The 19,769-nt window shown below is 42.8% G+C and overlaps 4 protein-coding genes across 4 annotated transcripts; 3 read left to right on the top strand and 1 right to left on the bottom strand.

The window, feature by feature from the left end:
- Positions 1–589: 589 nt before the first annotated feature.
- On the top strand, positions 590–4,839 carry bicdl2 (BICD family like cargo adaptor 2). Its single transcript, XM_068744801.1, has 9 exons — positions 590–832; positions 1,779–1,994; positions 2,172–2,288; positions 2,614–2,760; positions 2,899–3,045; positions 3,147–3,221; positions 3,804–3,886; positions 3,987–4,101; positions 4,222–4,839. Exons 1-9 carry the CDS (start codon positions 590–592, stop codon positions 4,387–4,389), a joined length of 1,311 nt encoding a protein of 436 aa, XP_068600902.1. The 3' UTR covers positions 4,390–4,839.
- Positions 4,840–6,244: 1,405 nt separating this feature from the next.
- On the bottom strand, positions 6,245–8,675 carry si:dkey-71l1.1 (uncharacterized protein LOC569883 homolog). Its single transcript, XM_068744730.1, has 9 exons — positions 8,471–8,675; positions 7,671–7,738; positions 7,434–7,526; positions 7,242–7,343; positions 7,039–7,144; positions 6,817–6,939; positions 6,651–6,727; positions 6,476–6,578; positions 6,245–6,384 (listed from the first exon to the last, which is right to left on the bottom strand). The coding sequence occupies exons 1-9, from the start codon at positions 8,649–8,651 to the stop codon at positions 6,245–6,247; spliced, it is 993 nt and encodes a 330-aa protein (XP_068600831.1). The 5' UTR covers positions 8,652–8,675.
- A 1,077-nt stretch (positions 8,676–9,752) lies between these two features.
- Positions 9,753–12,557, top strand: fdxacb1 (ferredoxin-fold anticodon binding domain containing 1). Its single transcript, XM_068744927.1, has 5 exons — positions 9,753–9,949; positions 10,035–10,191; positions 10,519–10,722; positions 10,846–11,004; positions 11,116–12,557. The coding sequence occupies exons 1-5, from the start codon at positions 9,772–9,774 to the stop codon at positions 12,344–12,346; spliced, it is 1,929 nt and encodes a 642-aa protein (XP_068601028.1). The 5' UTR covers positions 9,753–9,771; the 3' UTR covers positions 12,347–12,557.
- A 705-nt stretch (positions 12,558–13,262) lies between these two features.
- alg9 (ALG9 alpha-1,2-mannosyltransferase) lies at positions 13,263–19,255 on the top strand. Its single transcript, XM_068744494.1, has 15 exons — positions 13,263–13,402; positions 13,794–13,929; positions 14,024–14,158; positions 14,329–14,399; positions 14,507–14,595; positions 14,702–14,837; positions 14,937–15,024; positions 15,313–15,418; positions 16,090–16,212; positions 16,531–16,685; positions 16,779–16,908; positions 17,423–17,570; positions 17,662–17,791; positions 17,879–18,009; positions 18,761–19,255. The coding sequence occupies exons 1-15, from the start codon at positions 13,263–13,265 to the stop codon at positions 18,882–18,884; spliced, it is 1,842 nt and encodes a 613-aa protein (XP_068600595.1). The 3' UTR covers positions 18,885–19,255.
- Positions 19,256–19,769: the final 514 nt, after the last annotated feature.

Below are 19,769 nucleotides of genomic sequence, written 5' to 3'. Positions count from 1 at the left end.
GTATCATGTAGCGACTGGTAATAACATCATGTGACAGCCACATCTAAACAAGTGGGCAAAAACTATTTTAGAAAAATGTGCTGCTGATTGTTTGTAAATAACTTAAACACACAAAATCAATAAGTCTACTTTTTGAGGATGTTCCGTTAATGTTAACGGCTGTTGCATTTATAGGAAAGAGTGGAGCCTTTGGAATTTGGGAAGGAGGATCTGAACAAAGTTAATAGAGGAGCTGGTATTTCGGTCAGAGTAACAAAAGGATCTGTCAGACAAAAGGATTTAGACCATGTCAGATTAAATTACTTGTAAACAATGAGGCTGTGTTTCCAAATAAACCATGCAAGAAGAGTTTAGTGTTCCAGTTAAGAAATCTGTTCATACTAGTACTCAATGTTTCTCAGTCTTTCATTTGTTTTCTTGCCCACAGAATCATCAGTGACGCGTAGAAGGAAGAAAACAGATTCACAAATTCCACTCCACCTATTGCAGAAGTTAACGGATGTCCACTCGCCACCTTTTTTGAGTTTGGTTTACAAATCCAAGGACATGGGATCATGGTTTCTACCTGACTCCGACAAACCTGTCAGCTATGTTCCACAGAAATAACAGTCTTCCTGTTCCCAGCCTGCAGGATTCCTTCTTCCCTCTCCCCCCATCATCTTCAGTCTCACTCTCCTTTGCGTTCACATCATCCACATCCTCTCCTGGCAGCAGCGACACCGGAGGAGGAATAGAGACAGACCTGATCCTAGCTGCAGAGCTGGGACAGGCTTTACTGGAGAAGAATGAGGAGCTGGCGGTGGCTCTGGAACAGAGAGAAATGCAGGTGGAGGTAAGGTTACAGCTGTTACAAAGATTTGATAGAAATGGCAGTTCTACCATGGAAATCAATCCTTATCAATAAAATTATATATCTAAAATATGTACATTAGAAAGAGACCTACAGATAAAAAATAAGAAAAATAGATTAGCTAAGTTAAATGTACAAAATTGTCACTATTAAGCAGTGAAAATAGAAATGACAGCAGTAGTTTTTGAACACTGTTGCCCTATTCTCCATTTTGCCATGTGAAAGGAACAAGCGTTGATATGAGATATATGTAGGTAAAGTGTCTTTTTTTTTACTGAGAGCAACATCATCCTACGATGTTGCATGTACACGTATAAAAAAAAAATCATTTCATAAAATTAGACTTGTTAATGTTGAATTAAGAGAGAACACTATTCTTACTCGGAGCCTGTTTGAGCCGTAGATGCATGATCAGGACATCTCTAGAAAGAATTTGGGATGGGGAGCAAAAAGTATCGAGTGAGAACAATTTCAAGATAGGATTTTAGACAATTTTACAAATTCCCTACACATTTAGCACCAATTAAATTCTGAAAGACATTTTGAAAAAAAATTAAACAACTAAATATGCGGGTTTGTCAAAACTATATGTGTATCAATATATCCATTTATTCCTAGACCTCCTAAGTAATATGGCTCCTTTACACATTTAGCCATGCTTCTCTGTTAAGATATTGCACAGAGACATGTGTTTATATACTTTGTCCGGCAAATCTTCAGGGTTCTGATGTGTATGCTGCTTCACTGTAATAAGTTTCTGAGGCACATGAATAGAACAAAGCAAAATGTTAAAGCTTGAAATACATTTGTTCAGTTTTTGATCAAATATTGTTCTCTTTTTTTTGGATACAAAACGGTATTTATGTATTTCATTTGATATTTTCATGCCGCCCCTCAAGGAATCCTAATGTTGCGCTTAACATCTTAGGCTCTACAGCAAGAGAAGCATGTTCTCCTGCGAAAGCTGGAGATGAATGAGCTGGCGTCTGGACAGAGAGAGGCTGAACTGGTGGCAGATTTAGCAGCCACGAGGAGTGAGCTGGAGAAAAGTCACAACCATGAACGTGGCCGACGGAGGGACGAGAGCGAACAACTGGCTCAGTTAGCCACTCATAACCAGCGGCTGGTGGAGCAGCTAGCAGAAGTCAGTTTAATGGCAGCCTCATAATGAACTCTCTGTGTGTGTGTGTGTGTGTGTGTGTGTGTGTATTCTCTGTGAGCGCAGTATCACTGTCACACAGAAGAAATGTAGCCCAGCAGGTTTAAAGAGTCTCATCTGTGTCGCTTCTGGAACAATAGTTTCCATCTTCCACTCGTCTAGGCTGTAACGCTGGAACATACCCTGAGGACTGAGCTTCGTTCCCTCAGAGAGGAGATGGAAGAATCGTCCTTTAGCCGGAATATCAACTCCACACAATTAGAGAGCTTACGAGCAGAGGTAAACTAATTAGACAGACTAATAGATCTATTTATTACACCAAGTTCATTTAAAGGATTGTGGATTTAAAACATGCAAGGTGAGCCTTAATGCCTGTAAGTTTTGTTTTGTATTGAAATTTAGATACGATCAAACCTTGATACTAGAAAGTCTTGTTCTGAATTTTAAAGGTGAGTTGAGTGTTCTTTCAGTCGAACTCCAAGCAGAAGCAGCGTTAATTTAATTAAAATATAAGTAGGGCAATAGTTTCATTCACCACCTCATTTTACCCCTTCTCATTGCCCCACGTATTCATGATTTTTGTGTTCCTCTTCTTCCCATACAGAACAGAGTTTTGCAGGAGCGGCTGTTACGTATGAACGCTCAACGAGAAGCTTCAGAGGACGACAGCGATAGACTTCGCAAAGAGCGAGAGACACTGAGAGAGAGACTTTCAGAACTACTAACGACACTGAAAGAAAAAGAAGCAGAGGTGATATTCAATGACTGGCTGCTATTTAAAATGAAAGGTGGCATTGAACGCTGAATCCGGAGCAGAAATCTTGTGCATCATCATCATCACAAAGTGACCAGTTTCAATCTCATATGTTGTGTGTGTGTGTGTGTGCAGCTAGAGCAGGAGCAGGGGCTGGTGTTTGAGTTGAGGACCCTGACTCACTCTCTGCAGCAGAGAGCTTTGAACCTGGGAGAAGGGAATATTCTGTACAGTCCACGCCCACAACCTCTGTCTCTGCTTAGTGAGATCCAACAATCACAAGTACACGTGCACACAAACACACACACACACACCCACACACTCATGAAATGTTTTCACATTGAAGATTTAGTTATTCTAATCTGTTGTTTCCTGCTAACCAGGCTAAAGAAGCTCTTCTGGCTCACTCTGAGGTCCTACAAGCTAAAGATGAAGAGATACAAGAGCTCAAAGAGGAGGTTTGTGGGACAGCATGCAAACACTAAAATCAGAATCAGAATGCTTTATTGATCCCAGTAGGACATTCAGTCAAACCATTTATATATTTGTGAATTTCCCCTTCTGCACAAAAAAAAAAAAACTTTTGATTGTCACTATCTTGTGTGGAAACCTCACTATGTAGGAACCAATATGCAATTATCAAGTTGGGCGAAGAAATGTCAAACAATCATCTGCAGTAACATTTCATAAAGGTAACAGACATCTCGTAATGGAAAACATAAATGTTGATTAAATGTCTGGATGTTTCAATCAAGGAATTAAGAATATACAGTTAGTTATTTTGTTGTTCAGACAGTTAAAGTATTCCACTACAACTTTACTTACAACAGTTCCTTTTCTGATCAGAAACTTACGATCTTCCTTCATTAATTGAAAAATCATCTTATTTTGTAAAATAAACTATTTAAAAACCTTTGTAGTTTAGCTGGGAAATGAATTGTCACCAAGCTAAAGCCAGTTAAAATGCAGCAGTACTGCTAATGCAAAAGCTACGCGCTGTTAGGATCTGAGCTATTTTGATACGTGTGCCTTTTCTGCAGCTGCAGTCTCATCGAGAAGAGCTGAAGTCTTTGAGGGTGGAAATCAAGCCATTCAGATGCAGCCCTGGAATGCCAGACTACAGGTAACACTGAACAGTAGTGAGTACAAATAAGATTTGAATTAATCTCATTTAATTTGAACCCACAGCAACATGTTCTGATAATCCTTGTACAAATATTCAGTTCCTTAGAAAAGCAGCTGAACATGGTGCTTCAGGAGAAGGAATCCCTCAATCAGCAGCTTCTCAACACCATCAAACACAAGGTGGTGCTGTCTCAGGAGCTGGAAGCCTGGCAGGCAAGTCTGTGTGGAGAAGGAACACTTCCCCATGATGTCACTCAATATATTTAAAATGGTTGAGCGCACAAGCAGATCTTTTTTTTCTTCATGCATCTGAACGTTGCTTCTTTTTTGCAGGAAGACATGCGGCTAGTGATCAATGAACAGGTGCAGTTAAAGGAGGCAGAGAGAAAGAGGGAAAAACAGCAAGAGAAAGAACCGACGACGAGACTCCAAAGAAGCAAATCTTTAAAAGTTAAGGGAGAAGTAGGGAAAGGATTCCTCGCCTTTTTCAAAGACAAATAAGAGCAGGGGCAGCGGTTCAAAATGGACTATCATCCTTTATTATTGCAACATGGCCTCATGCTGCTCGATATTGTACGCTGTCATGTGATATCAGCAAGTGAAATGTTTACAGACTGCAAATTGTAATATATTTTTTATATGCATGTAAAGAACATCAATAATGTCAGTTTTTAGGACACTATATTATTATATACAGTATATTAAGCTATAGATGTTTTATGTCTGATGTTGAGAATTTCCGAGGCTTGCAGAAAATTCAATGGAGTCTGCACAGCAAAATGAGACCCGACACAAAAACAAAAGTCTTGCCTTGCTAAACTGGAGAAAGTCTATGAGGAACATAGCTGCAAGACCACAACCAATAACATCCAGCAGGTTTGATACTAGCAGTAACACTAATTCAGAAGCTTCAGTATGTCTGACCGTCTGATAAAAAACATTCACGGTCAATTTTGCTTTGGTTTTGGTTCATTTGACTCCTTAGGAAAATATCTGTGTCGCTGACAATAATATTACACACAACCATCTGATACTTAAAATAATTAAAAGTGGATCTTAGAAACAGAATGTGTAAAATGAGATCTCTCTACAGGATAATGCGATTCATTACCGGAAAAAAAAAGCCTAAAACAACAAATCTGAGAGAAATAACATTTTTAATAAATTAAGTTTAAAAAGACAAAACATATCCCTCAGCTGGAGGTGAATATATATGCAGCAGCACCATGTCTCTTTCTTATCACTCCTGAGGAATCTCACACTCTTTGTTATGCTTGGAAATAAATTGCACACAATCAAACACTTGATCACTGAGATTCTATGCAAATATTTCTTCCAGCCACCTCTAGGCATTAGATGGTTTTAAATTCAGCTAACAGACACTGGCTTGAGAAAATGGAACATTCACACCTCTGCCATGTTGGCGCATTCAAACAAATAGCAGCACAAATCAACATTAAGAACAGTACGCCAAAACATATACTAAGAAAAGAATGTAGTTAATTACCCTCGCCGAAGCGGAGGCGAGGGTATTGCAATTGGGTGCGTTTGTTTGTCTGTCTGTTTGTCTGTCCGAGCGCATAAGTCAAAAACTAGTAACCCAATCAACTTGAAATTTTTACACAAGCAAGGTTCTGTCTGTGGCTCGGTCCTCCCCGAGAATGGCGTTGATCCGGATCTGGATCCAGATTCTAGAATTATTTTTACATCTGGAATTGTGCCTCTGCTGTAAACTGCCACTTTAAGAGGGAGGGACACGAATGGCATGATGGGAAAAAGAGTCCAGAAGGAGTCTTGTAGTACGTTCCGGAGCAGCAAGCTAGAGCAGGTTGGGCCCCTCTGATCCGGAAGCCCTGTTTACTGTCTCACAAGATCCAATAGTCTATTGGAGGCGAGGGTCTGCAATCTCTGATTGTCGTTTTCTAGTTGTTAATTGTGTAACCGATTCCAAGCAGTTTTACCTTTTTCGCAAAACAAGATCAGAAAATTATGCATACAAACAATAATGTGCTTCAGAGGATGGTGGGCAGAAAGGTCAGGAAGAATGCATCGAAATAATCTATATGCAAGTTTCTTTATGACTCAACAGTAAAAAAAAAACTGAAATCCCTTTGCTTTCAGTACAGTGCGCCTTTGATTGTTTCTGACTCCATTGTCCAGTCTGGTTCCGGCAGGAAAGAAGCACATCTCCAGTCTCAGGTGTTGCAACAGTCAAATTGTTCATCCATTTGTTTCCCTTACGCAATTATTGACACACAATCAAAATCATTGCGTGTCAATCCTCGGAAGATCTGGTCAAGCTTCTAGAGCCGGGATCTGGATGGATGTCCTGACAGTATGTTGCACTTGCAGAGAATTAGCCCACGGTAACGCCTAAGCCCACCTGCAGCTTGTCTCCTTTGTGGTTTACAAAGGCACCCATGATCAGCGTGGCAGGCAGCGGCACCAGGCGCTTCTCTAACACACCTCCTATTATGCACCGACTGTTTACCATACCTGGATAGACACACAATAAATGTCTCACATATTGAATGTTTCCAAAAAGAGCTTTTGGTGAGCTAAGTTGGGGGGGGGGAAAGAAGTTTACCTCTAAAGACCATGTTCGCCTCTGGAAGTTCCATCTGGCAACCGAATGAGGTTGTAGTCTCCTGTGTCCTGGTACTGGCTTCAAACTCTACCCCGACTTGGATCTGGTGAGAACAAACACAAAACATAAACGTAAAATAAATGGAGTTTACACAGCCTAGTGGTAACCACCGTACCTGTTTGTTGGCTTTGTGATAGTAGCTAGCATGGGCTCCTCCTTTCCCTGCATTTAGTGTCGCCACCCAGTTTGGTCCTGAGGGGGGGAAAAAACAAACAAAGAAGATAGCGAGCAAAACAGGTCGGGAAGGAAAGTAACTCATGAAATAATTCCCAAAAACTCACTTGAGTACTGCCCAGCCAAAGTAAGAATTCCTCCTTCCTCTGCTCTGCCTCGATGGTAGACCAGCTCCCCTCCTAACACGAGGCCAGAAGACACACTCTGCAAGAAGTGTGCCACAAGGATGACTGAACAAGAAAAACACAGACATATACATGAAATATTAGTGATAATGTGCTGCACAAATTCGACTGAGTGATGCCCAGGCAAGGTGCTTATCATTCCACCTGACTCTCTCAGGACGTCCGGATTGGCTACTGTCACAGCAGCGGTGAAGTCATTCCCTCTGTATTCAGTCTCAAACTGCCATGTTACAAACTGGGACTGTTGGGTCTAAAACGACCAAACATTTCAGCCATCGGTTATTTTGCATGACTTGCATCGGTGCTCACGCATGAGACGGGAGGAATAAGTGGACGGAGGACCTCACCTGGAACACCGTTCTGGCTCGTACTCGCTCGGTGAGATGCAGCAGGGCGTGAGCGTTCAGACTACCGGAGGAATCCATCTCTCCAATCAATGCTGGGGCATCCTGAAATGGGAAGCACGATAACTTGTCAAATTGAAATTGAATGATGAGGAAATGGTTAAGATGTTTGGGATGTGATGACTCATGCTTGACTTTGTCCTTGCTGTAATCGTCAGACTGCAGATGTTCCACGTGGAATCGATAGTACGAAGGACTGACAGCACTGAGGTGGAGAGCATGACTGACCTGAAAGTAATTGCATTATAAAGATAGGGCAACGTTAGATTTTAGAATGCAAGAGATGTATGCCTTCGTTATCTTCGTTATGTTTACACGCAATACATTGTGAGCAATGTTGTTAATGTGAATTAAGATGAGTGGAAGGGTTACTTTAAAGAAGCTGCTCAGAGTTTTATTGAGGATCATCTTGACTCCCTCGATCTGATGAGGAAATACATCTGGGGACAAACAGAGAAAAGCTGTCAGCTCCAAACCATTCATTTGAATTTGCACTGTAAACCTACCGATTAAAAGTTGACAATAACTAATCCCAGAAATATGTCACAGTTACATTTTTCATATTAGTGGGTTGTGTATGATTATCGTTTTCCTGGAACAGTTGAAACAGTTCGTTTGTTTAACAGTTGTGCACAAATTACAAAGAACTTGAAGCACAATTGAATATTGCTAACCTTGTAGTTTAATATAATAAAGACAGGCAATTATGTTAGAAACAAATCTTGTTTTACTTCAAAAAAAATAAGAAAAACTTTGTGCAAGCTTCTTCTCTGACAAGTCCTTAAAGGCATCATGAAGACATGATTGTTTTTCTTGAGGTTACAGTGTACTAGTAGCTCATGCTTTATTATCCATCGATCCATCCATCTTCTTGTAGATGTCTCTACAGCTGCGTTATCCACCTTGTGGGGCACAGATGTTGCCGGAGCCGATCCCAGCTGACTACGGGTGAGAGGCGGGGTACACGTCATGCATTGCAGGGCATGCCTTATTGTGGATTTTTGTCGCACGCTAATATCAAAGATCGGCTGTTGCCTTCTTCAGGTCTGTCCTGTGAAAGAGATTTTTGATCTCATTGAATCTTTTTGGTTAAATGAATGTTAAATATTTATTCCCTCTCTCACCATGGCGTTTAAACATTTTTCCACCCACACCCTTTTATCGAGACGCACCTTTGCAGCTCCTGTGAAGAGAGTGGAAACTGCCTGGATTGGGTAGGCGGCCATCTCTTCTCTCCCAACGCGGTGGACTGTCCCAGTGAGCAGGATGCGCATCCCATCGAGGAGACGGCTCCGTGGAAAAAGGCCAGTTCTGATGGCGTGGACCAGAGGATAAAGCCAGAACACTGCCCATGTGGGTGCAACACTTCCTGCAGGGGACAAGCATACAAAAACTCACTTCATCATGATGTTGTGATGTTTTTTATTTACCTCGCTAGCTCTATCTTTTACAAAGAAAATAGATGCAGACCATAAAACCAACCAACTATTCCTCGGCCAAATTGAGTAAAGACAATTTATGTATCTAAATACGATAGCACAAAATTAAAACGTTAAAAAAGCTTGATGACACCAAAGATGAATACGAAATTAATTATATATCTTTAGATTTTCTTGCATTTTTTTCCCCCATTTTTTGTAACATTGAATTGAAACGCGTAATCGCAAGAACGTGTGAGTGTGATTCATTCAGAATTGTCTCTTGGTGTCACGTGCAGGTGCATGAATTCTGTTAGCTAACGTGACCTTAGCATCAGCTAAATAAATGCCGTTTTTTCGCTAGCTGTTTAACTACCTGTTTCCGTTGTGGTTGGGAAAACTTTAAAATGCTAAGCGGAACTGTAAACAACACACCGCAAAAACTGACACGCGTAATCTTTTAGAGATAAGTACTAAAACGGGAAGATATTTGATGTTGGGATGAAGCGATGCTGCGAGTAGCTCCGCCCTCCGGATGTAATGTGCCACCCCGTAAATGTGCCCCCTGAAACTACCGCTGGAATCTACGGTATGATAAATTACGCTTTTACACTTAGCTGTATGAAATCAGTGATTATAAAAACAGAAATTGCACATTTTAACACATTTAATATTAAACTTTTACTTAAATGCGTTGTTTTCATTGGTTTGTGGCCTCTAGGTTTAAACAGTGTAAATGTTTACGAATAATTGTTTCTTGTCGGACCACCTAATCTGCGGCACTTGGCATCGGCGAATAAAGTGAAGGGGCATCGACTTCGTTCTGGATTACAGACAGATATTCAGTGGAATCCTTTTTAAGGATAATATATTACTATTACTTTCTGATAACGTGAAATCAGTCCGACCACCTGAAGCCACGCAGAAGACCGGAGGTGAACCCTGCAGGCTGCAGCTCCGACGCGCGTCTCTTCCGGTCACGCACACAGAGCTATAGGAGTCTGATCACCTGGGGCTACTCTTCCAGGTTTTGTGTGTTCCCAGTTGGTGCAGACATGTCTCCTTCACGTTCCGTGTTGCTTGTGGGAGAAGGGAACTTCTCTTTCTCTGCCTGTCTGAGCCGATCGTACGCTGGTTCGGAGACCAGCGTCACGGCCACTGCGCTGCAGCCCGAGGAAGAGGCGCTGCGGCAGGAAGGCGCGTCCGGTAACATCCAGGTCATCCAGGACTCAGGTGTGCGTTCGTGAGTAGTTTACACTTATACAGCGCTATATTCTAGTGGAGCTGCACTTCTGCACGCGTTTATGTGTTTAACCAGGCGGAGAGGTGATTTTCGAGGTGGACTGCAGAAAGCTGGGCGAGTGCGTTTCTCTACGGGACCGCGCATTTGACCGTGTGTTGTTTAATTTTCCTCACTGCGGGAGAAAGAGTGGAGTAAAGAAGAACAGAGAACTCCTCAAAAACTTCTTCCTCAGGTAAAATAACTTCATGAATAGTTCATAATATTCCCTATCGAAAAAACACTGCATGGGAATAAAGAAATGGGTTCAACCCGTCCATGTTTGGATGTGTGTGGATCATGCTTCAAACGGAACATGTTATGTCAAAAAACAACGTAAAGGCTAACAAAGAGCTAAAATATGTTTTATAGTAGATTCCACTTGAAAAAGACTGACAAAAGTCTATTTTTAACCAAATTCCTACCCATAAATCAAAGTTTTCACTTGCCACATCGTGTTCCAAGATGAATTAATTATATTCTATGTGTATGACTACTCACCTTTGGGTTTCTCGGCCTCCAGTTGTGTTCAGGTGTTGGCCGAGCACGGCGAGGTTCATGTTTCCTTGTGCAACGGACAGGGTGGGACACCAATGGATCACCCCCAGCGAGAGCGGCACAACAGCTGGCAGGTGGTTGCCATGGCGGCAGAGGCGCACCTAATCCTTACTGACGTCCATCCTTTTGAGAATGAGAAATGGCAGAGCTACACGTGCACTGGATACAGGTAAGGGGTAAAGGTAAGTGTTGGCGCGTGTGAATGAGAAGAGGCCTTTGTGTCCCTGCGCCTGTGATTCTGACGTGTATTTGGACGCTGACGATGTCTAACGATGGTGTCGCTGTTGTGCAGGAGCCAAGATAAGTGTTTTCACATGGAGAAAGCTTTGCTCCATGTGTTCGCTCGCAGCCCCCCTTACACCTCCTATCAGGTGCTTACCGTGGAGGAGGAGGTCGACGGGGAGAGAGTGCAGTACGGCTTCCCAGCTGAGTTGAGTGATTACATGCACAGGTACGGTAATGCTAAGGCTTTCCCGCTATTTGAATGAACGGCAAACGATGCAAACGCAAAAAAGTACAGCTACGTAACCACAGATCAAATGTCTCTTCTCTTTTCAATCAGAGGGTTCCTCCGCTCAGGCTCTGTCCACCCTGTCAGGTTGGCACAAGATTTTATCCTCGAAGGACTGTCGAGGAAGCACTCCGTCTCCATGGTGACGGAGAACATTCCATTCCTCGTCAGGGCAAAAGAGTTGCAGCTGAAGTGCCAGGGGATTGATCGCACGCATTGTTACTGGATTCGCCCGAATCAGAAAGACCGAGACGGCAACACGTCTTCACCCAATGTGAACGAGTCATCTCGGCTTTTGGACAGTCAGTCATGCACAGACACGCCAGCTGCTCTAATAGCCACATGTGTCCATGAAGCGGACAGGGTGTGGAGCAAAGCACCGGAAAGGCCCGAATGCTCTCTTGATGTTGATCCTGAAGTGGAAGACTGGTTTTATGTTCTGCGTGTGTCGCTGCTCCCTCAGATGGACGAGATCCTCGCTAAAAAAGAAGTGACTAACGTCGTGAGGTGTCGCGCGGAGAACGAGGGCAAACGTGAACGTGTTGAAGTTGAGGGAAATGAGAATGTGGGACCTCGTGGCGCTACCAGCTTGTTATTTGGCATCAGTGGCGTAGTGTTCAGGGACGTGTCCATCCACCCCTGGGCTATGCCATGCTTTCACGAGCTTCTCTTCCGAGGTGTTTTCCTTTCGGAGAGCAAGCCGATCACATTGATTGGACGGAGACTGGAAACACTGCTTGCTCCTTACAAGGTCTCTCTGGTCAAGGAAGAGGGCGCTTTGTGTCTGGTGGCACAGCCAGTTGGTTTGGTTGGAAGAGTATTTGCGAGCAATGGACGCCGTGTTGCTGACCGTATCAGCGTCACCGTGTCCCTGAATTTAGACCTCCTCGCTGTGCTCCTCTTCTCATTCCCTGACTGGAGGTTGCTTTGGTCACACGACTCGCGCTTATTAAAGCATTTTGCACGCCGCCCGTCACCAGGGACGGCTTTCCGCCCGTTCTCCCTCTTCCCAGAACGCATCACCTTTGACATCAGCTTCTGGACGGGGCCGACGTGGGAGGAGAGGAAGTTCCACGCGGCGGTCCGCGAGGCCAGTCACGGGACTGTGGAGCGAGTTAAGCTCGTTGACACGTTCTCGCATCCTGACCTGAGCCAGACCAGTTACTGCTACAGACTCACCTACCACTCACACACACATGCTGTGTCACATACGCAAGCACTTCAGTTTCATAAACACCTGGAGTCCTTACTTGCCTCACGGTTGCAGGTCACCATCAGGTAGCCACATCTAATGCTATAAATGGGATTTGCCATCTGAGTTTTTGTTCAAACACATATTTACAAGTCTATCAAATAGCTAATTATATGCATATATAAAAAAAAATCAAGTGGAAAATTATTACAGTAGATTAGACATTTCTTGTTGTCTGTCTTTAAAATGTAACAGGACCTGTATTTGGGTGTGTATTAATTATCATACAATAAACTTGTTATCTGTGGTCCACTGAGATTCATTGTAATGCAGGAAATCTATTGCTGTTTTGCAATAAAAACAGCCCTGAAATCAATAAAGGGCAGAATTAGGGGCAGCACTGTTCTAGTTCTAGAACAGGTTGTTCGTGGCGTGTGAGCGTACCTGCCTCATTCAGTGTCAGCTGGTATAGGCTGCCTGCCAGCCTGCAAAGGATAAGTATTTGAAGAATGGAAGAATTTTATTTCTCACAGTTGTGGAAGAACTTCTGTAATACTGTAATACTGCAATGTAAAAATAGTCTTTTTCAAGTGCATTCAAAACCATGCTGACAAAGCAGTCAGTACTTACAAGTAAAATGATTTGTATATAGAGAGAGGACATCTGCCATAGACCCAAAGTACAAGAGCGAGAACAAGTCATGAATGTTTTTATTTAAAAAAAAAGATTTCTGGGATTTAAAATAAGTATTTTTCTTCTCTATTTAAAAAAAGGAAATTGTCAGTAATTTCATTTGAGTGAATTTTCAAGTCATATGTGGATCTGCTGTTTTTAATTATTATATTAGAGTTATTAATAATAATAATAATAATAATAACGCTAACATTATTCATTTGTTTTGTTTTGTGGTTGTTGTTTTTTGTTGTTGTTTTTTAGCGAGAGAGAAGCTGTCAATAATCAGACAGCAGCGGAAACAGCCGAAATCCGAAGTAACATCGGAAAAAACATGGCGGCCAAGGCGCTTCGTCAGCGAACGAGACGAGGCAGCAGACAAGACACAAACAGCGTGAGCGTCCCCAACGAAGCTCGGCCACCGAAAGAGGAGAAAGACGGCGTGGACGGCAAAATCACGGAGACTCGGCCAGAGTAAGTCGGACCCGGGGGGGGGGGGAGACGTTCGAGTCGCCGGGGCTCCCCCTGTCAGTCTGAACGGGGACGCTAGCCAGCTAGCTGTTATAATTTCGACCATAGCAGCAAGTAAGCGGATTGTTAATGTAGACATAACAGCTCACAGAGATGTATCGGTAGCGTGAAACTCTAATGATTATCCGTCCGATAAACCAGGAGTTGCATCTTCCATTTTATTGGACCCACGCAGCGCAGCAGGGGGTCGCCTGGTCGGCTTCATTCATTCGCCGTCTCTCCCCCTACATGCCAGCTCGCTCCCCTTAGACAGGATGTTTGCCTGTACTTGTACTGTAATACATGCTACTCTAACATTCTACCTAATAAATATATTCATCATCATCATCATCAGGTCAGTCAGTCGAGGTGGGCAGGTTTGGGCTCCGGAAGGCTCAACTGCATTTAAATGCCTCCTATCTGCTCGCTTCTGTGCTGCGTTGCTCAGCAACATCTCAGACTGCGATGAGACCTTCAACTACTGGGAGCCGGTGAGCACCACTCAGTATTCCGTCAGATACCGGTCGTCAATACGCGGGAATACACGATGTGCGTTTGATCCGTCTGACGCGGCTGCTTTCACAGATGCACTACCTGCTGTACGGGACGGGGATGCAGACGTGGGAGTATTCTCCGGCGTACGCCGTCAGATCTTATGCTTACTTGTGGCTCCACGCGCTTCCTGCTTGTTTGCACGCCCATGTTTTACAGACAAACAAGGTGACAAGAGTTTTATCATTTAGTTTGAATTAGAAATGACTTCGCCCAGCATGTGGCACAATCACCACTCTTTTTAATGTGACGTGGAAATACGAAGACGTGCTGCTCAGCCGAGGTTTGGATAAAGCGATCACGGAAGATGTTTGCTTTGTGTTGTGAATGTGTTGCAGGTGTTGGTCTTCTACTTTGTGCGATGCGTCTTAGCGTTCTCCTGCTGCGTCTGTGAACTCTATTTCTACAAGTGAGTTTACACGTTTTTTTTGGCTTGGTTGTATACGTTTATATATAAATATATGTGCGCGTGTGTGTGTGTGTGTAAGTAAACCGTGTGGATTGTGTGCGGCACAGGGCAGTTTGTAAGAAGTTCGGTTTGCACGTGGGCCGTCTGATGCTGGCATTCCTTGTCTTGAGCACTGGGATGTTCTGCTCATCTGCAGGTGGGTCAGATTTATTGACTCGGTTGCGTATCTCTGTCTCTCTGAGATATTTCTGTGACGGGTATTTGTTAAATCTTTCTTTTTTTAATCCATCCGTTCTCCCCAGCCTTCCTGCCTTCGTCTTTCTGCATGTACGCAACGCTGGTTGCCATGACGGGGTGGTTTCAGGACTCGACGCCGTTGGCCGTTACGGGCGTCGCTGCCGGCGTCATCGTCGGATGGCCGTTCTCTGCTCTGATTGGGTCGGATTGTAAACTGAAACGCATGTTTGTTGAAATTTTCCACAAGCAAACTTCAGAATATATAATTTCTAACGCAGATTTTGTGTATTCCACTTTTAGCGTTCCCATTGCATTTGACCTGCTGGTGTTGAAGAGGCAGTGGAAAGGTTTTATCGGCTGGTCAGCTATTGCCCTGCTTCTGCTGCTGGTGAGAATATTTAAAATTAAAGTAACATATTACAGGTGCATTTTGTAGAGTCGCACATTTATTCTGTGAAAAAGTTTGTCATTATTGCAGGAATAGCTTAGTATTACGCTATTATTATTATTTTTTACACGTTTTTTCATATTCATCTTTCCAAATATGACATACAGAGTACACCTTGTAGATTTAATTCTTCATGACGTCTATGATGTTATTTTGTGAAAGCTCAATGTAAATTTACGAGTAACGCATGCATTCACTCTCCCTATTTACCCTTTATGTCTTTCTAAGGTACCCCTCGTGGCAGTGGACTCTTTCTTTTATGGCAAACTTGTCATTGCTCCGCTCAATATTCTTCTTTATAATGTCTTCACACCACATGGACCAGACCTTTATGGTAATTAATATAAAAGAGAAAGCATCTTTTATGTCGTGTTGGCAAAATGTCAGTCATAAGACGCCGTGGGCAGGCACACCCTTAATTTATAGTATTAACTCATTTTAACTTAAAACTGACATTAATGGGTCTCTAGTCTCCTTATTAGTGGTTTGAAGCAACACAGGGAAGATGGTGTACAAGCTAGAAATACTTTTTTGCAAGGTGTTATTACAGCTATTAGTCTGCAGGAAATTTGTTTTTATGTGTGATGTGCATAATATGGACAATCTCAAGTCACGCTAACAAAACCCTTGGATTGTTTTGAGCTGATCAGTTCGAATAGAATTCAGTCTTTTGAAAAACATACTAATCTTTCTTGAGTAGAACATCCCATAAAACCTTGCCATTAATAGTAGGTCAATCATTTGGGGAAGCCAATTCTTGATTTGAATTTTTTAAAAATATATATATAACATGACAGTAACTATGAATATTTAAAGTGTACCGATGGGTTGTAGTAAGTTCCATTAATTTAGCAGGAAGGGACTTGAACCGCTGACAAAAGTTCTCATACGGCAATTGGGCTCAAATCTCAGACAATAACTGTTCATGTATTGTGTTGTAATTGTGATGGTCTGTACTTGACCTGCAACTGCTTTTTTGCATGTTTTATGTTGTGTCATTTTCAGGTACAGAGCCATGGTATTTCTACTTTGTCAATGGGATCTTGAATTTCAACCTGGTGTTTGCCCTGGCGCTGTTTTCCCTGCCCCTCACTGCCCTCATGGAGACGCTGTTACACAGGTTCAATGGTGAGGACTGTACGTGCATTTCGTACTCGAGGATGAAGAAAATTGTGTTATTTAGCCCTCTATAGTGAATTGAAAGGGTGTTAGTCCTCAGTGGAAATATTCTGATATGTTTAAGCATTTTTTTTAAATGCTATGGTGTTATCAGCTCAGGCTTTGAATCATTCAGAGGCCATACTATATGTGTGGCATCATAATGTAGCAAAAAAAAAAAAAAAGATATATAAATATCTTGCATGTTTAAAGCGTTCATTTGCACCATGAAACTGATTTTAAAAGCAGCTCCTCTTGTGATTTCATGTGTAAACACATTTTTTGCAGTACAGAACCTGGGCCGCCCGTACTGGCTGACTCTGTCTCCAATGTATCTGTGGATGTTGGTTTTCTTCACCAGACCTCATAAAGAAGAACGGTTTCTCTTTCCCATCTATCCTCTCATTTGCCTCAGTGGAGCAGTGGCGCTCTCCTCTCTGCAGGTGCGTTCTGGTGTTCAGTCTATTCGTTTCATGTTTATGGTCATGGACGTGCATTCATGGGGAGCTTTTACACTTTCATTTCATTTCCTGCAGAAATGCTACCACTTCATGTTCCAGCGGTACCGGCTGGAGCACTACACGGTCTCGTCCAACTGGTTGGCTCTCGGTGGAGTCGTGGTCTTCGCAGTGCTCTCTCTGTCTCGCTCAGTCGCCCTCTTCAGAGGTGCATCCAGCCGCAGGCACTTTTCTCTAGTTGTTCTTTAACTCTTCCCCCTTCAGATGCCGGAAGGATTCACAATTTTAATCAGTCATTAATGATAAAATCTTCATTTTCTGATCCACACATATTTAGGCAAACTGTGGATACGAAAGTAAAACACTGTTAAGCACTTTTAAGCAGAATATATATAAAAGTAAAACTACTTATTTTACGATAAACTACTATTATATTTAGATTTTTGTCATAAACATTACTCGCAGAATGTCTTGATTTTCCTAGTGTGGGCCATTCCTCACCTGATTAATCTGAGCTCCTGTTCCTCCTGTTTATTACCGGTATTCTTCTTCCTACATAAATCCCAGTCAATCAACTTTCCACATTTTCACCTGACCCACCTCTGTCTTTGGTTTCTCTATGTCCCCCCCCCCCCCCCCCCATTACCGAAGTACAAATGTCGAATAGTAAAATCGACATTTCCAGATGAATGAGCTCGGATGTTTTTGTTCTCTGACTTCAGGCTACCATGCCCCTCTGGACCTGTACCCGGAGTTCCATCGCATTGCCAAGGATCCGAGTGTTCACTCAGTTCCTGAAGGCAGACCTGTTAGCGTGTGTGTGGGCAAAGAGTGGTACCGCTTCCCTAGCAGCTTCCTTCTACCGCACAAGTCAGTACGCACGATTCAATGTACTTATGTGTATGGAAAACGAACATTCACGTACAGTCACTCAATCGTTGTTTCTCTTTCTAATCTCCAGCTGGCATCTACATTTTATTCAGTCTGACTTTAAAGGGCAGCTGCCTCAGCCATATGGCGCTGGTCCTCTGGCGACACAGAACATCCCAGCTCATATGAATGACCAGAATCTGGAGGAACCAACCCGATACGTGAGCGACTCAGAAACGTGCTTGCTGACCCGCACGGTTGGTGAACAGTATATGGATTCTAAATGGGGAAACTTCTGTTCTGGGCAGGTGGATTTACGGCAGTGCCACTACTTAGTAGATTTGGATACGGAGGAGGAAACGCCGCTCGAGCCACATTATGCAGCCAACAAAGAGGAGTGGATGGTCATCGCCTCTAAGCCTTTCCTTCAGGCGTCAAGGTATTTTATGACGTTGACAGAATGTCTAACAGTAGAAATTGTTTATTTATGTTTTTGGTAAATATGAAATAAACTGCAAACATAATCCCAGGGCGGCATGGTAGCGTAGCGGCTAGCGCTGACGCCTCACAGCAAGAAGGTACCGGGTTCTATCCGTTCCCCCCGTGTCTGCGTGGGGGGTTCTCTGGGTTCTCCGGTTTCCTCCCAAAAAAACCATGCAATTTAGCTGAATTGATGGGATCGGCTCCAGCAACGGGGAAGCTGAGCGAAGATGGGCATACCGTAATCCTCATTTTCCATAAAAACAAGATTGTTTCTGGTAATGAAGTAAAGTAATTTACTGTGTGAGAGTAGCAGAAAATCCTTTTAAAGCTGGGTAGTGTGTGTAATTGATGTATCTTGGCAGTGGATGAAGGAGAGCGAGCGTCAGCAGTAAGACGCTGCCAGTAGTTTTTTTTTTCCTGACTATATGTTATTATGCTCCCGGTGCTTAAAGCAGCAGAACAAAGTGACCGCGGTGCAGATTTTCTTGGAAGACTTCAGAACATCAACTGTCGATTGAAGCAAATTATCCTGTCGGATAAAAAACGTATTTTAAGATTTACAAATGATGACATTTATTGTATTTCAATGGATCCTATTTAGAGAGACATGCCCTCTAGATATGTTGAACATGTGGTAGAAATTACAGGAAAAACTGGATATGAAATTCAGCGATGCAGCGGTTTTAATCAAGCACCTTGTTTCACAGGTCCTCGCGTGTCTTCAGAGCATTCTACATCCCGTTCATATCAGACCAGCACACCGCCTACACGCGCTATGTCATCTTGAAACCACGACGGCAAAAGCAGCTTCGTAACCGGAAGCACGGCTGACCTTTGGAGCGCCAGCTCGGCTCCAAGTACAAATCCCAACAGAACAGCCGGTATTTGTGTGTATGCGGTGGTGGTGGACGTAGTATTCGTCTCATGAAACATTTGAAGATATCTGTGTGTGTCTGTGTGTAAATTACTGTCTTACTGTGGATGCACACTTCAAGATTTTACATGCATTTGACCCACCTCCCCCCCAAAAAGGCCATTACAAACAAACATGTTTTCTTTTCATACTTAACTTGAAAAATTGAATATTTTGAGTGCCTGTCCCCACTTAAAGAGGTCTTATTGTATGCTGTTGTGAGTGAGCGCTGGAGATGAATGGAAGCAAGGTTGCATTATTAATTTAACTTGGAGTGTTAATAAAAACTTGATCAACTGTGGACTCACCTCTCCTGTCTTCTTTGGGACAGTCGAATCACTGCATTTAAATTCCAACCTCGTTTTATTTGAACATGTCCTCATGTAACAAATGTACAAATCAAGACGTTATACATGACGAATAAATAATGAAGGAGCATTCTCTTCAGTATCATGCTGTGGTCAGGCTGCAGGCACTCCGGCTGGCCGCATCTCTTTTTCATTTTCAAACAGAAAAAGCTATTGATGCATAAGAAGAACAGTCGATCGACAAAAGCCAGTTCTTGGAAGAGTAATAAATTTAAACCATTAAAGTACTTGGGAGTAAGAGAACATCCATCCATCGACGTTAATTGTGTCGTAATCCATTTGAGGTGGTCTGTATGGTGTATGATAAAATCAGGTGTCAGGCACAACAAACAAAGGGATTCGAGTATAAGCTCATTGCTGGAAATGACCGTGGACTATGTTGAGATCCTGAGATGATAAAAAGGTCTACTCATGTAACGGGAAATCTCCACTGAT

This window comes from Brachionichthys hirsutus, chromosome 10, assembly GCF_040956055.1.
Source record: "Brachionichthys hirsutus isolate HB-005 chromosome 10, CSIRO-AGI_Bhir_v1, whole genome shotgun sequence".
NCBI lineage: Eukaryota > Metazoa > Chordata > Actinopteri > Lophiiformes > Brachionichthyidae > Brachionichthys > Brachionichthys hirsutus.
This window is presented reverse-complemented; position numbering and strand designations above follow the sequence as displayed.

Excerpts from the sequence above, each read along its gene's own strand:
- si:dkey-71l1.1 (XM_068744730.1), bottom strand. The coding sequence starts at position 8,651 with ATGGGCAGTGTTCTGGCTTTATCCTCTGGTCCACGCCATCAGAACTGG. Across the intron at positions 7,527-7,670 it reads CTCTGAGCAGCTTCTTTAAA|GTCAGTCATGCTCTCCACCT; the intron begins GTAACCCTTCCA and ends AATTACTTTCAG. Across the intron at positions 7,145-7,241 it reads GAGCCAGAACGGTGTTCCAG|ACCCAACAGTCCCAGTTTGT; the intron begins GTGAGGTCCTCC and ends TGGTCGTTTTAG.
- fdxacb1 (XM_068744927.1), top strand. The coding sequence starts at position 9,772 with ATGTCTCCTTCACGTTCCGTGTTGCTTGTGGGAGAAGGGAACTTCTCT. Across the intron at positions 9,950-10,034 it reads CCAGGTCATCCAGGACTCAG|GCGGAGAGGTGATTTTCGAG; the intron begins GTGTGCGTTCGT and ends GTGTTTAACCAG. Across the intron at positions 11,005-11,115 it reads TTGAGTGATTACATGCACAG|AGGGTTCCTCCGCTCAGGCT; the intron begins GTACGGTAATGC and ends CTTTTCAATCAG.
- bicdl2 (XM_068744801.1), top strand. The coding sequence starts at position 590 with ATGTTCCACAGAAATAACAGTCTTCCTGTTCCCAGCCTGCAGGATTCC. Across the intron at positions 2,289-2,613 it reads TAGAGAGCTTACGAGCAGAG|AACAGAGTTTTGCAGGAGCG; the intron begins GTAAACTAATTA and ends CTTCCCATACAG. Across the intron at positions 3,222-3,803 it reads TACAAGAGCTCAAAGAGGAG|CTGCAGTCTCATCGAGAAGA; the intron begins GTTTGTGGGACA and ends CCTTTTCTGCAG.
- alg9 (XM_068744494.1), top strand. The coding sequence starts at position 13,263 with ATGGCGGCCAAGGCGCTTCGTCAGCGAACGAGACGAGGCAGCAGACAA. Across the intron at positions 14,596-14,701 it reads GATGTTCTGCTCATCTGCAG|CCTTCCTGCCTTCGTCTTTC; the intron begins GTGGGTCAGATT and ends CGTTCTCCCCAG. Across the intron at positions 16,213-16,530 it reads GCTGTTACACAGGTTCAATG|TACAGAACCTGGGCCGCCCG; the intron begins GTGAGGACTGTA and ends CATTTTTTGCAG.